General features: G+C 42.2%; 1 protein-coding gene across 2 annotated transcripts in view; it reads left to right on the plus strand.

Moving 5' to 3' along the window:
- The window catches only part of LOC138634092 (FRAS1-related extracellular matrix protein 1-like), a 245,503-nt gene that overhangs the window by 217,861 nt on the left and 11,850 nt on the right, over positions 1-15,792 (plus strand). For both annotated transcript variants that reach the window (XM_069720711.1, XM_069720712.1), the window contains 6 exons: positions 1,052-5,647; positions 6,192-6,269; positions 6,415-6,546; positions 6,653-6,802; positions 6,996-7,230; positions 7,465-7,525. In XM_069720711.1, coding sequence (XP_069576812.1) covers positions 1,052-5,647; positions 6,192-6,269; positions 6,415-6,546; positions 6,653-6,802; positions 6,996-7,230; positions 7,465-7,525 — 5,252 coding nt within the window. The remainder of the gene's footprint in view (positions 1-1,051; positions 5,648-6,191; positions 6,270-6,414; positions 6,547-6,652; positions 6,803-6,995; positions 7,231-7,464; positions 7,526-15,792) is intronic.

Raw genomic sequence — 15,792 nt, forward strand, 5'->3', positions numbered from 1 at the left:
CGAACAACAGGAACAGTCTCAGAACCTTTTGATCGCATCTTATGGCAGGAATAGTTGTGTGAGTCTATCAAGAACCCACCACATTACTGAATGGGAAAAAGACACTCATGCAGCTTTTGATCATGAGCACTTCTTCTCCCCAACTTGGATTTGAATTAGTACAATGAACTGATCATTCCATTCACTCTTCTCCAAGACCTTTCCATCAGCTCTTCCCTTTGCTTTGCATGGAAATAACTTGGCTTACTTAAAACTGTATGTGTGTGCTTGTGTGTCTGTATCAATATATGTAATGTCTTGTCAATGTCATTTGTTTTTTTTGGTTCTTTATTTTGATTTTGGAATACACCATCACAAGCCCATTTTCTTATGGGTTACTTCAGTTTGAATTTTTTCAATATTTTCAATGCTTGGGTTTAAGGAACAGAGGGCAAAGTGAATTGCTAGAATTCCTGAGATCCTCATTTATTCTTTGATTCTGTGAAAGTAAATGTTTTGTTTTGTATTAGAATAAAAAGCATGGCAAATCACCATATGTTATATACATTATCACTGGCTTTCTTTGATAGATACAACAAGCGTTCTTAGTTGTTTTCAAGCCATTTTTGCTTTTCATTACATTGGCACTTGTCATACATCGAAGCATCTTGAGATGTGTTGATGTTGTTTCTTTTTTTTCCTTTCTTGTCCATCTTTCTATTGCAATTGTTGATTTCTTGGTATCATTCACAGTTGGTATATTTTTTAGGTATTTTTGTTTCGCAAAAGGTTTTTGTTGTGTGTGTGCGTGTGTGTGATTGTCTAAGCAAGTTATTTCCTGCTCATATTTTTTCCGATTAGTATTACTAGCCTTTGTCAGAGTTCCCCAGAGACATATGTAAATTTAAGCCTAATTCCTCTGATACCCTGATGTAGAACCCATTGTGAATTTCTTGTCCTATGATCCCGGCAGTGTGTTCCAATCTTGTCCTGACCACATTCTCCAATGTCTGTCTCCTTTCATTTGAATTTTTGATTTTCTTTGCTCCTTAATTGTTCTTCCATATGGAAGATGAAGAGACGGAGACATCAGTCCTGAAATCAGAGCTGATTCGAGAACCAGATCTTCTATCCGACGTGTCAGAGATGAAACAAGATTTGATCAAAATGACTGCCATCTTGACTGCAGACTCCACAGAGAAATCCCATTCCTTAGGAGGGTGTAGTCTAGAGAAAGGGACTGAGGAAGTGTCTGGAGAACCATTAGAAATAATGGAGAAGGACTTAGAAAAAGTCAAAGAGGACCTAGAGAAAGTCAGTGAGATACTGAGAAGTGGAACATATGAGGGTGAGGTGACCGAGGAGGCATCAAAAGCAGCTAGAATGGCCGAGGAGTGGGTTCTCCTCTCAGACAGTGAGATTGAAGAGGCCAAAAGAATGGCAGCCTTAGAAATTCAAGAGCCTGTCTTACGTGAAAGTAGATCTAACAGAGGAGCTCCCAGACCAAAAGCCATAAAGGACAGCGGTGAACTAAAAGAATATCTTCTGGATGCACCAGTAGGCTCCAAAATAAAAGCAAAAAAAGAGCCAAGTGTCCAAGAAAGATTCACTGATGTTGTACTACGCAAAAGTGCAAAACCCACCACTCCAACCAAAGTGCATGACAAAACTACCACTGGTGATGTTAAAAAGCCAGTGAGAAGGAAGGGGAAAGAACAGACAGAGGACTCTACAGAGGCGGGGGCTCTTCTAAGTGTGCCGACAGCACCTGCCCCAATGTCACCAGTATCCCCAGTAATTGAAGAAACTCCCATCGGTTCAATAAAGGACAAAGTCAAAGCATTACAACAGAAAGTTGAGGCCGAGCAAAAGAACAAAAAGGTCACTGGAAGTAAGCCTTCACATTTGCCTGTCATGAGCAAACCCTCTTCAAAAGCCAAAGAAAGCCCTAAATCAAAACATGGCCCCCCTAAATTCCCTAAAGCTGAATCTGAAAAACTTGAGGAGACCATGTCAGTTAAAGAGCTGATGCAAGCATTTCAAACGGGGCAGGACCCTTCAAAGAGAAAGTCTGGGCTATTTGAGCTCAAAACATCCTCTACATCAAGATCAGAGAAAACCACAAAATCTGAAACCGTCCAGTCAAAATCCATGACCAAAGCAGTAACCTCACGTGTGACTCCTGAGCGAGAAGTATCATTGGATTCCAAACTTCACAAGAAAGAGACCACTCAGCAAGACAGAGAGAAAGAGACCAAGTCAGTTGCTGCTGCCCATCCAGCCCTAACTGAAACTGCAGACTTTGGAAATGGGGGTCTTGATGAAAGCCCTGACAGCTTTAAACATGAGGGTGTGGCAGACTCACTAAGTGCCAGTTCTGGAGATGGAACCCCTCATCTGAGCTCTGAGGACAGTTACAAACATGAGGGTCTAGCCACTCCAAGCACAAGCCCGGAAAGTTTGAGTCTTTCTTCCAAAACTGGACAACAAACCTCTACAACTTCAGCACCAGCTGCCACAAGAGTCAAAAACGCAAGTAAAGACACAGAGAAGTCTGGAGATTCTGGTGTAGGGACCACTGGTGACCAACTGTCTACAGAATTGACCCTCCCTGTCTCTTCCAGCGAGGCTGCAGATGACCACACTACAAGTGAGTCCATATCTGTTACAAGGAGTGAGTCTAAACCTCAAAAGCTTAAAAAGAGAATTTCAGAGACTGTAGAAACTTTTCTTCGCGATGATGAGAGCCCTGATCGTCAGCTGGCCTTGCCTTTAATGGGTTCTCCAGCCTCTAGATTCTCTTTTCAGCATCATGAAAGCTTAGATCTACATTTAAGGCAAGACTCAGATGGTCTCAGTCCATTAGCTGATGACTCTTTGACAATAAGCCACAGAGACTCTCTAGAGGGCAGTCCTCTCATGGAAGAAAATTCCTCCCATAAATCCCCAGACTCTATTGAACCCAGCCCAACCAAGGAATCACCACCTCATGACTCCTTAGAAAGCAGTCCCGTAGAACAAAAAAGCTGCACTTTCTTCACGTCAATACTAGGTCCACCTAGTAAATCCTCTAGCCATCCAGAGCCCTCCAAAGTTGCAGAAGTCCCCCAAGATGCTTTGCGTGGTAGACTGCTTCGAGACCACGAGGCTAGTGCTGATGATGACAGTTGTGAGCAGACATCTCAGATGACAAGTTCCGGTAAGAGTCCCCTCTCCCCTGATACTCCTAGCTCTGAAGAGGTAAGTTATGAGGTTAACCCCAAACCCCCTGACCATGCATTCCTCACTGTTCCATCCAAACCTGCTGTCATCCTTGAAGATCCAGAAGAAGAGGATATATCAGACAGCTATGAAGCTAAGAGAAAAATTACTCCAGAGGAAGAGATGTTTAAGATGGCAGCCAAAATAAAAACATTTGATGAAATGGAACAAGACGCGAAGAGCAAAAAGAAGTCTAGAAAAGATATGTTTTCCTCACCAGATGCCAAAATAGAGGATGACAGCTATGAAACATTAGAGCCATCAAGTGAGAAGCTTTCGCAAAGTGAATGTGGGCTCAGTAGATCCACAGAAGAGTCAAAGTTAGCTCTTTTTGTTAATCCCCATATTAAAGTACAACCTCCCTCTCTTTTTTCAGCAGGTTTGCATGATGGACCCCACAGCAAAGAGGTCAAGAACACAACATCAGCCTGTGTCACTTCAGAGGGACGTAACACTGTCTCAGAGCAACAGCATTCAAAATCCAAACTGAAAACTGCACAGGAGGAAAGAGTCCCACCATCTGCAAAAGCTGATAAAGACACTAGTGCCAAAAAGGCATCAACATCAAATGTGGAAAACAGGACTGATGAGCAAAAGGAGGAGAGCTTAAGAAAGTCAAGGGGAAATGAAGAAGATGATAAGAATGGTGAAGGGTTAGGTTTGAGTAAACTACAGACTGGTACACTAAAAACAAGTAGCAATATAACAGATGAAGTGAAAGGAGATCAAAGTGGGTGTGAAGAAGCAACTGCTGCCACAGGTCAAACAAAGGAAACATTCAAACCGGAGGTCTGTATCTATGATGACACGGAGGAGGAGGATCAGGGATTGGAACCCCCAAAAACAGAGTCCAAAGGTGTGACTGCAAGGGTAGACACTGACTCATGGTCTGCCATGCGGGAGGATGATGCCACTTTTGCAGCTCGTGTAAAAGAGGAGGAACAGAAGATACTAAATCTGGTAGTTGAACGTCAGTCTCTGCAAGCAACTCCAGACACCACACCTGGTAGAACACCAACAGAAGAGAGCACACCTACCAGTGAGCCCAATCCTTTTCTTTTCCAAGAAGGGAAGCTCTTTGAGATGACCCGAAGTGGAGCTATTGACATGACTAAGAGAAGCTATGAGGAAGAGGGGGGTGGCTTTGCCTTTTTCCAGATAGGTGAACAGCCTTTAGAGGAACCTGTCTTAGAAGAGGCCAGGCAAGAAGGTAGGAACTCAGCAGCAGATCCTGAAGTTGGCCTCAATCTAACACTAGAGGTTAAGACTGAGGAAGATGAGAAATCAAAAGACACAACAGGTTCTCAACTTCAGTCCCCACCTGAAGCTGATCAACAAGGCTCTAAAGTTGATGCCTCCAAATCTAAAATCCCTAAAATGGGTGTTTCAGCTGCAGCCAAACCTACAAAGCAAGATCAAATATCCCCTGAACTTCTAGAGACTAAAACAAGCAAAAATGTAAATGAAGGATTATTAGATTTGGACACAAGTTCTCCTGACCAAATCATAACAAATGTACAGACAGCAGAAACTACTGTCACTAGATCGGTATACTCTGAGCAGGGGCAAGAATCCTCTGATTCCTCCCCAGAGGAACCACAGTCAGTGATAGAAGCACCCAAAACAACAGGCAAGTCCAAACAAAGTGCTGCCAGTAGTGTTAAAAAGACTCCAGTCAAAGCACAAGCTAAGTCTACTGCTCAAGGTCGGGGTAAATCTGCAATTCCTTCTCCATCTCATGCAACTTTCTCTTCAACCTCTCTGAAAAAAGAGACTTCCTTCACGTCTGAATCTAAGTCTAGAATTCCTGTCAAGGCTAGCCCTACCAAGACTGATTCCACTGTCAAACGTACGGAGTCTACCCAAGACAAAAAGCTTAAAGTCCCTGTAAAAAAGGATACGAGGAGAAAATCTGAAACAGATGCAGGTCCTTCTGTGGATGTCAAAACCAAGACAACATCTTTCAAAGCCAAGAGCTTCTGTGAGGGGGAGTCTACCAGGTCATCTGCTAAAAAAGGACAGGGTCGTCCCTTGAGTGCGGAGGCGGCAAAACCTAAAGGCTTCCAGTCCAGATTGCCAGTTCGTGGCAAAAGTGGTCAGTCATCTCATTCAACAACACCCACAAAAGAGAAAAGTGAGCCACACAAACAGTCCCTTGAGTTCTTTGAAGAGATAAGTGATGAAGCAGCAAAACTTGTGGCAAGGTTGACACAAGCAGAGAAAGAGGAAGAGGCTGTAATCTCAGATGATGAGAGCAGTCTCATTGATCCATCAATCATAGAAAGAGAAACTTTCCCAGAGTTGCAGTTCCCTCCCTCAGGAGACGTCTTTCCCATTAGACCACTGTGGGACGACCCTGTTGAGACACAGATGCAGCGAATCCCAGATGATAAAGTCCAAAGTCAAGGTATCCCCCCAGTTTAAGGGGCTATTCTCTATCTCTTGTGCCTCACTAGTACACTAGCTGTAAAGGTGCTGCCTCTCTGTCTCTTGTTGTTATGTCCCATTGTAGTTGAAGAACCCTTATTGCTGTATTGCTTGAGTTGTGTTTGTGTTTGTTATGATGTCTCTCTTTCCTTCTATGTTCCCTAAAAAAAAAATCTCAAGATTGACTGAAAGGCTTTATGGAACTTGTGAAAACAACTTAGTAACTAAACCCTTCAAAGATTAAAATATAAATGATTGTCAAAACAATCATGTGCAATGTCAACAATTTTGTAAGAATTGAAATGTTAATTTTTTTAATCATAGTGTCTACTCTTTAAAGACATATGTACTATGTTCTAGGTTACAATTCCTTAATCAATGGTATATGACGCTTGACCAAACTGTCAATAGGACACAAACAAGAAAGCCAGTGAAGATGTTTTTCCAACACTATTTGTGAATGTGACTTAATTTGGTAAACATTGCGGCTCTGACCGCTCATGGCTATCTGGTGGTATTTGCAGTAGATCCACAAGATGAAGCAGAGAGAAAAGAGCAACGGTTGGCCATTATAGGCGACCACCTGGGCTTCAGCTGGACAGGTGAGTCATACATAATTACATTGATCAAGCAATCAAGCTCAAAATATCATCACTTGAGTTTTGGCAGGCTCCCAAGAGACACCAGATATTTCAAATTTACATTCAGATTACCATAATCATTGCTATATCTTCATTTTTCCAATAGAGTTAGCACGAGAACTGAACTTCAGTGAGGAAAGGATCAACCTGATAAGAATTGAAAACCCCAACTCACTGCAAGATCAAAGCCATGCCCTTTTGAACGTGTGGGTAGAGAGTGAGGGAAAGCATGCAACAGGTCAGTGATAAGTACCTGTGTGATTCACAGTTCTGGAACAAAAAGAAGGAGTTCTCATTCAGTTTTTAAAAATGACACTTTTTAAATTTGTTCCCTGTTTCAACAGATGCATCACTTATCAAAAGACTGACTAAGATCAACCGAATGGACATTGTTCACCTCATCGAAACCAAGATAATCAGATCCACTCAAGAGGAGACATCATCACACACCTATGCAGAAATTGAGCGGACCATAGCGCTGGACCATAGTGAAGGTGAATAAGCAGTGTAAACTTGGCAGACTGATTAATTGGCAATTATGTCAGTGTAAAAAGTTAGAATTGATTGCTTTCCTTTAATTCAATTCAATTCAATTTTAAAAGTGTACTTTTTTAAAGTCAACTTTAAAATTCAATCACACATTCTGACACGCCCAGTACTGTGTACCTACCATGTATGTCCGTCCAGGTTTTTCTGCCCTTCATGAAGACATTGACAGCCCCAGGCCAGGCAGGCATACAGTGGCTGCAAACAGGCATCCAGGTTCAGGACACAAAGTACCCATGGTGTCAGCAGAAGATCTGTCCTCCAGTTTGTCATCACTTCACGACATGACAGGACAGTCAGAGACAGACTCCACAGCAACAGGCCTTCTCAGAAATTCCCAGAAAGAGAAACTACAAAAGGAGATGGAAACAGCATAGTATGTTATCCCAAAAGTTTCAGATTTTCGACTTTTTAGATACTAGTTGGACTTAAATAGATAGTGTAATCGTTACTGCTTAAATTTACATTGTTTAAATTTGTGTTTTGTGAAATATATTCTATGTTATGACAAAATTAAGGAATACTCTGAGGATATGAAAAATGTATCAGATACTATTCTTTTTGAATCAGTCATCTCATGACTAAATATTGAAATTATCTTTTTTTGCAGCTCATCACAAAGAATATATGAGGAGTTGACAGACTCTGTAAACACAGGCAGTTTTAAACAAGTAAGTCCTTTCTTCAATTTGTACCGCACCTCTCCCTACAATCTCCGATCCCATGTCATAGACCCTGTGTACAAAGGGGGACCCAAGTTATGTGCCCAGATTACACCACCTCCCAAACTCACTTTAGAACCATGTGATGAAGAGGGGAGCACTGAATGTGAGGGGGCAGAGGGAGGAGAGGATTGGAGTTTGGAGTGTCTACAAACCACCCATTCTGCATACAACACTCAAGATTTAGTCCCATTACCTTGGCGAGAGACGTCCAATACCTCTCGGACAGGTGTATGCGAAAGTCGACCGTTGTCTATGACTGATTTTGGAGATAGCTTGATTGAAAGTGAGCAAGCTGAGGAAGACTTCAGAAAACTGTCTATGGAGCTTACGGAGACCGTTCAGGTCTCTGCAAAAATACACCTTACTCAGCAACCTTCAGGTGAACAAATGCACCAGCCCACTCCATCTATTTCACTGCCTTCTTCTGGTCCTGTCAGTGTGACAACAGAATGCACTCATGCCAAACATATGGACAAAAGACACATAGATGAAGTTTCGCTTCGACTTTATGAAGTCCTGTATGGGTATGATGTTGAGCTGATGAATTCAGGTAGTGAGGATGTGTCTGTATTGCCTATTACTTCATCCCCTGATGACACAATCCAAGGAATCATGAAAGATGAGGTTCAGAGCGCTGCCAGACGCACAAAAGCTGATGAAGATGTTACAAACTCTATACTTGACCCCGATGTTTACCAGGCCTCAGGTGATCTTGATGTCAAATCAATTCATGGCATAAATCAAACCCAGCATACACCCGTTCAGGCATTAGTCGATTCTTCTGATGTCAGCCCTCAAATTCAAGGTATATTGTCTCAACAAACAGAATTCATTACCCCAGCTGCCTTCATTCAGGTGCCACATGACTCAACGTTTGAGAAGGTAGATGTTATTTTGGTAGATAGTTCCATGTCAGCTACACCTGGTGCAGAGGACAACTTTGAGAAAATGCTGTCACTCAAACATAATGCACCTCAAAAGGAGGTTGTGGTCTCTGCGGAGTCAATAATTGAATTTGAATCACCTGGATCAGTCGGTTCAACTGAATCAGTCTCTGAAAGCATTTGTGACCTTCAAGACTCAGCCCATGATAGATCATCTTCATCTGAATGTTCTACTGATGCAGCCATATTGCTAACAGAGAGTAGGGCTTCATCACCTGAATCAGTGTTGTCAGTCAATGAGATGAACTTCCTTGCACCTGATTCTCCAGTGCCTCAATTTAGGCCCTTGTCTCCCCTCCCACCCACCGTTTTTCCATGGGAACCTGGTGATGTTGGGGCTTTTGTCAAGTTGCAACCATTTATGGTCGTACCAAGAGGCATTCCTACGCTGTTAACATCAGAAGCAGAGGAAAGGCCATTAACTCCTATGGTTTCCAATAAAAGACCATTTGGCAGACCAGTGTCACCAGGCAGTGATTATAGTGGTGAGGGATCCATCTCACCTCAGTCATTGACTTTTGACATCGAGGACAGAGCCTCATCACCCCAGTCTACAGAAACAGTGGATTGGCTTTTTACATCTTCCAAGCATGAGACTCCTCATCTCCATGAGATGAGATCATCATTTCCTGAATCCATTCAGTCCAACATTGCGCGTTGTCGGCTTTCACCAGACTTGGGATTTGAAACAACACTTTTATCAACGCTTTGTGAAGACATGCCTTCATCTCCACAATCTGTAGCATCCGTGAATGAATATATAGCACTGTCACCTGATTCACCTATTCCTGAATTCAGTCACAGCTGGCCTGACTCAGCATTTGTAACAATAGGTAAGAGATCCAGTCCACCAGAGTCAGTATGCTCGGATGTAGAACATGGCTCTATCTCTCCAGCATCATTCAACCATGAGAACAGAGCTTCATCACCCAATTCAGTTGTATCTGGAGATGAGTCTGAATCGGTTTTACCTGTTGTTAAACCTAGAACAACCTCCCCTGACTCAATTGACTCTGAACAGATAGTGTGTCATTCCAAACCTGCTGATTATGGACCAAAGTCACCAGTATTGGCTACAGAGAACAAACCAACATCACCAGTGGAATTAGTATCTGAGTATGATGATGACTGGGTTGTTATTTCTATGTCTGATTTTGAGGAAAGACCACTTTCTCCAGGCTCAATCCCCGACTACAGACCAATGTCGCCACAGTCAGTGATGTTAGACATTAGAACATATTCTCCTGATTTAGAAACATTAAATGAACGCCTGTCCCCAGATTCTCCAATACCCCATTATATGCCATTTGTGCATCATGCTGTCAGTATTAATTATCACCCATCATCACCAGAATCTGTGTTGTCAGATCTAGAATATGAGGCCATGCCCTTGTTATCATATTTTGAGGGGAGGCCATTATCTCCTAATTCTAGTTGCTGTGTAAATGATTATGGGCAGTTGCCAAATCCAGACACAGACCTACTTCCTGAGGAAGAATTGACTCTTGAACCGGCACAAGCGACAACTGTGGTAAAAGAAGCATGGGTTGAAAAGTTAATGACAAGTACACATGAAACTGTTGATGTAGAGAAGTCTAAAATATCAAAGTCTATAGAAGAAAATCCTAAGAAACACAATAAAACTAAGGCTTTCAAGAAAAAGTTCATAGAGCCTGATGGTAGTCAGTCTGACCAAAACATTGCCACACCAACAGCAGGAGCTGAGGTCTTGTCAACTGATGGAAATACAGAGGAATTATCTCATGAATTGTTGAATGCTGAAAAGTCAAAGGAGGAAATGTACACTCTTGTAAGTGAGAAGACTGAATGTATTAAGAAAAAATCTAAGAAAGTAATCAAAGCTGGTTACAAACGTGCAGAGAATGTTACAAAATACCAAAAAGAATCATCTGACTTTACACCTGAAGCATATGAAGAGACACAAGCATTTGATCAGACGTTGTCTTCTTTGTCACCAGAAACTGCATCAGAGGATCTAAAATTATCATTGGCATTATCTACAAATTTACCTACAGGTCAGCAAATACTCAAAACGTTTTTGGCTTCTGTACCTCAGCATCATATACCTTTAACAGATCTCTCTGTGCCAGTCTACAGTTTAACTCATAATGAAGAACTTTGGAAGCTCATCTCTCAAATCCGTGACCCACAGTATGAAGGAGAAACAATCATGAATAAAATAGGAAGCTTTCAGTTTCATGGAACAAGGATGGAATCTTACCAGGAAAATGCAGAACTTTCACTTTCACTTGATTCTGAAGCAGAAAATAGACCTATGTCACCAGAATCGCTAAAGCTGCTGGACACATTTAGAACAGATTCGTCCCACTCAGACAGATCTGTAGATAGTCAGTCATCTTTAAGAACAGATTCCCCTATTCCTCATTATCTTGCCTCTTTTTCTCAACCTGTTTATTATAGATCAGTGTCAACTGAGTCAGTATTTTCAGATCTGGAACTGGAGACTGATTTAAACATTTCACTGCTTTTTGAGGTCAGACCATCATCTCCTGATTCAGTATGCTCCATAAACATAGACAGGGCACTGTCCCCTGACTCACCTATTCCCGACTTTAGACAGTCTTTACCCGAGTCCATTGCCAATGTGGTATTGGATTGGTCTTCATCATTTGAATCAGATGGCTCAGATCTAGAATATGGGTCTGTCTTTTTGGCATCATTACTCACTGAGAGCAGACCATCATCTGCGCAATCTGATGATGAAAACAGGACACTTTCACCTGACTCACCTATTCCAGAGTTTAGATGGGTTTTACAAGGATTTCCTGCTTTGACCACACTGGAAAGATCCTTATCACCTGTTTCAGTTTTCTCAGATATAGAATATGGGGCTGTGTGTCTGTCGGTGTGCTCTGAAGGAAGACAATCATCTCCTGATTCAGTATTGTCTATAAACATAGACAGGGCACTATCACCTGACTCACCTATTCCGGACTTCAGACAGTCTTTACACGAGTCTGTTGCTGTTTTGGATTGGTCTTCATCATTTGAATCAGATGGCTCAGATCTAGAATATGGGTCTGTCTCTTTGGCATATTTATCCGCTGAGAGCAGACCATCATCAGCAGATTCTTTTAATGAAAACAGGCCACTTTCACCTGAGTCTCCTGTTCCAGATTTTGGACAGTTTTTACAAGAAATCCCTGCTTTGACCACACTGGAAAGGTCCTCATCACCTGTTTCAGTTTGCTCAGATATTGAATATGGGGCTGTGTGTCTGTTGGTGTGCTCTGAAGGGAGACCATCATCTCCTGATTCAGTATGCTCTATAAACATGGACAGGGCACTTTCACCTGACTCACCTATTCCAGAGTTTGGATGGGTCTTACAAGAATTTCCTGCTTTAACCTCACTGGAAAGAGCCTCATCACCTGTTTCAGTTTTCTCAGATGTTGAATATGGGGCTCTGTGTCTGTCGGTGTGCTCTGAAGGGAGACCATCATCTCCTGATTTAGTTTCTGGAGATGACTATAAAGGTGATTTACTAATATCTGAATTTAAAATAGGGGGTACTGGATCAGTTCCCCTTATTACCCAAAGGTTACCATCTCCACAGTCAGTGATTTCTGATGTTGAAAATGCACAATCAAGTGTAGACATAACTATTTCTGAGCAGGGACCTGGCCTGCCAGAATCACAAGTGTCACAGACCACAGAAAGACTTTTGGGTGGTAGTAGTCAACCTCTTAAAGCAATCAGAGTACCAGTCTATAAACTTGTTTATGATGTTGAACTTTGGAAGCTCATTTCTCAGATAAATGATCCTCAGTATGTTGGGGAGATGTTTTCCAGTAAAACAGGGGTTTTTGAGTATGCTGGAACAAGAATTGACTATGTTCCGGATGATTCAGATTTGAAAGAGAGACAGTCAGAGGATAGTGAGAAGTTGGACATTGCAGATTCATGCAATGCAGAGGGGAAAGAGAGGCTATTGTCACCTGATTCTGAATCAGTCTATAGGCCTGTATCGCCTGGGGAAATGACAGATTCTCCAGTCCCCCAGTTTTCCAGTGACATTGCTTACATTTTACAATCTTGGCCATATTCCCCAGAATCCGACCTTTGCATGGCTAGAATTTTAAACGAAAGCAGACCTTCATCACCTAGTTCAGCAATATCTGTAGATGAAAACGGAGCACTATCACCTGACTCACCCATACTAGACTTTAGGCCTTTGGTACCTGAATCAGTTACAGCTGCATGTGGGTACCGGTCCTCCTCACCAGAGTCACTGCTTTCAGATACTGAATATGGGTTTTCAACCTCATTGGACTTCACAGACCAGAGAGCAGACTCACCTGAATCAGTTGTTTCCATGCTTGAACACGGGCAAAATGCATCTGAGGCAACATTTAGAAAACACAAGCTGATATGTCAGCTATATGACCCTCATTATGTACACAGAGCTGGAGTGTTTGACAATGCGGAGACTAGCACAGCATATGTTCCACTTGAAGATGCATCAGGGTTCATTCCTGCTGAGTCCTGGATTCAAGACAGACCGGGTTCTCCTGTTTCAGTGTCATCAGAAATTGAGATGAGGCCACTTTCGCCAGAATCAGTCCCAGAATACAGGTCCATGTCACCTCTGTCACTGCTATTATTAGCAGAAATAAGAGCTTTTTCATCTCCTGATTCAACAGCATCTATTAATGAGTTAAAGGCTTTATCTCCAGACTCTCCCCTACCGCAGTTTAGCCAAAGTATAGAACCAGCTGTGTTAGTTTCAGGGACATGGTCAACTTCTCCTACTTTTGACATGTCAGACAATGAATTGGAAGTTTTGGACACACCATTGTTTGAGGTGAAGCAGAGAACTTTCACGCCTGATTCTGAAAATGAGTTCAGGTCCCTTTCACCTGATTCCCCAATACCTGAATTCAGACAGTTGATATTTCACTCTCCAACTATTATAACTGCTGAATGCAGATCTACATCACCTGGGTTAGTTTGTTTTTCTGATATAGAATATGAAGACGAATTATTTGCATCAGTAAGAGATGAGCACCGACCTGGGTCGCCTGATTCGGTAGCATCTGGAGAACACCGGTCCCTGTCATTGGATTCACCTGTACCTCACTTCATAGCAAGAGTAGCAGAACGTTACCCATCATTTGTTGGGTTTAGGTCAGCATTTCATGGATCAGTTACATCAGACGTTGAGTTTTCACCTGTAATTAATTCCCCACTTGATACTGAAGTTAGACCAGATACTCCCAACTCATTTGAACCAGAAGTTGAAGAGAGACATTTGTCTACTAATTCTGAATCAGATTGTAGATCTTTCTCCCCTGCATCACTGATGTTAATGTCATATCTCAGATCAGCCTCTCCTGAATCAACTGGCTCTCTTAATGAATTCAGAGCTCTTTCACCAGACTCCCCTATTAAAGAGTTTAGACAGGTTCTGCAAGAGTCCATAAACACATACATGGTACATAGATCCTCTTCACCAGAGTCAGTGTCATCCGATTCAGAAGTGGAAATGTACTGTACGAAGATGTTATTTGAAGATCGACCTTCATCTCCTGACTCTATAGCATCACTCAGTAAAAGACTGTCACCTGATTCTCCCATACCTGAATTCAGATTGGCTTTGCCAGTTGCATACCTTGATGCCAATGGTGACAGGTCATCATCACCTGAATCAGATGTATCAGAAATGGAATTTGCTCCATTAATTTCTCAGCTGTTTGAAGTTGAAGAGAGACTAGATTCTCCACAGTCAAGTTTGTCTTTGTATGAATACCAACATCTGTCTCCAGACTCACCCATACCCCAATACACACATACTGAACCTAGCACTTTGACAGCAACATGTAGATCCACATCACCAGGGTCAGTATATTTAGATGAGGATTTAGAGACAGATTTGTGTATTCCTTGGCTTTCTGAGGACAGACCAGCATCTCCTGGTTTGACTGGATCCAAAGATCAATTTAGACCTCTTTCACCAGACTCACCCATTCCTCAATTTACACAGACAGTACAAGAGTCATACATATCACATATGAACTCAAGGTCCTCCTCATCTGAATCAGTGGTGTCAGATTTGGAAATGGAATTATATTCTCTCATGGTCACAGAAGGCTGTCCTTTATCTCCTGAGTCCTTACCATCTCTTAGTGAAAACACAAGACTTTCTCCTGATTCCCCTGTACCTGACTTCAGACATACTTCACTGGAGACATATCTTACGTTCAATTATTACAGGTCATTATCACCTGATTCAGAGGGTTCAGAACTAGAATATGCTCCTTTGATTTCACAGATGTTTGATTTCGAGGACAGAGCAGAATCACGCCATTCAGGGGTGTCTGACTCTAATGATAGATGTTTTTCTCCAGACTCTCCAGTACCCCAGTACACAAGGACTGAACCCTCTGTGTTAGGTGTGAGATACAGATCCACATCACCTGAGTCAGTACAGTCAGATGATGATTTAGAGACAGATTTGTGTATCCCTTGGCTTTTTGAGGACAGACCAGCATCTCCTGGTTCGACTGCATCCCAAGATGAATTTAGACCTCTTTCACCAGACTCCCCCATTCCTCAATTTACACTGATAATACAAGAGTCATACATATCGCATATGAACTCAAGGTCCTCCTCACCTGAATCAGAGGCTTCAGAACTAGAATATGCTCCTTTGATTTCACAGATGTTTGATTTTGAGGACAGAGCAGAATCACGCCAATCAGGGGTGTCTGACTCTAATGATAGATGTTTTTCTCCAGACTCTCCAGTACCCCAGTACACAAGGACTGAACCCTCTGTGTTAGGTGTGAGATACAGATCCACATCACCTGAGTCAGTACAGTCAGATGATGATTTAGAGACAGATTTGTGTATCCCTTGGCTTTTTGAGGACAGACCAGCATCTCCTGGTTCGACTGCATCCCAAGATGAATTTAGACCTCTTTCACCAGACTCACCCATTCTTCAATTTACACTGATTATACAAGAGCCATACATATCACATATGAACTCAAGGTCCTCCTCACCTGAATCAGAGGCTTCAGAACTAGAATATGCTCCTTTGATTTCACAGATGTTTGATTTTGAGGATAGAGCAGAATCACGCCAATCAGGGGTGTCTGACTCTAATGATAGATGTTTTTCTCCAGACTCTCCAGTACCCCAGTACACAAGGACTGAACCCTCTGTGTTAGGTGTGAGATACAGATCCACATCACCTGAGTCAGTACAGTCAGATGATGATTTAGA

The sequence above is a fragment of the Brachyistius frenatus genome, unplaced genomic scaffold (genome assembly GCF_029030835.1).
Source record: "Brachyistius frenatus isolate BFR_SWC_R1_liver_20210118 unplaced genomic scaffold, ASM2903083v1 Contig_248, whole genome shotgun sequence".
NCBI classification, from domain to species: Eukaryota; Metazoa; Chordata; class Actinopteri; family Embiotocidae; genus Brachyistius; species Brachyistius frenatus.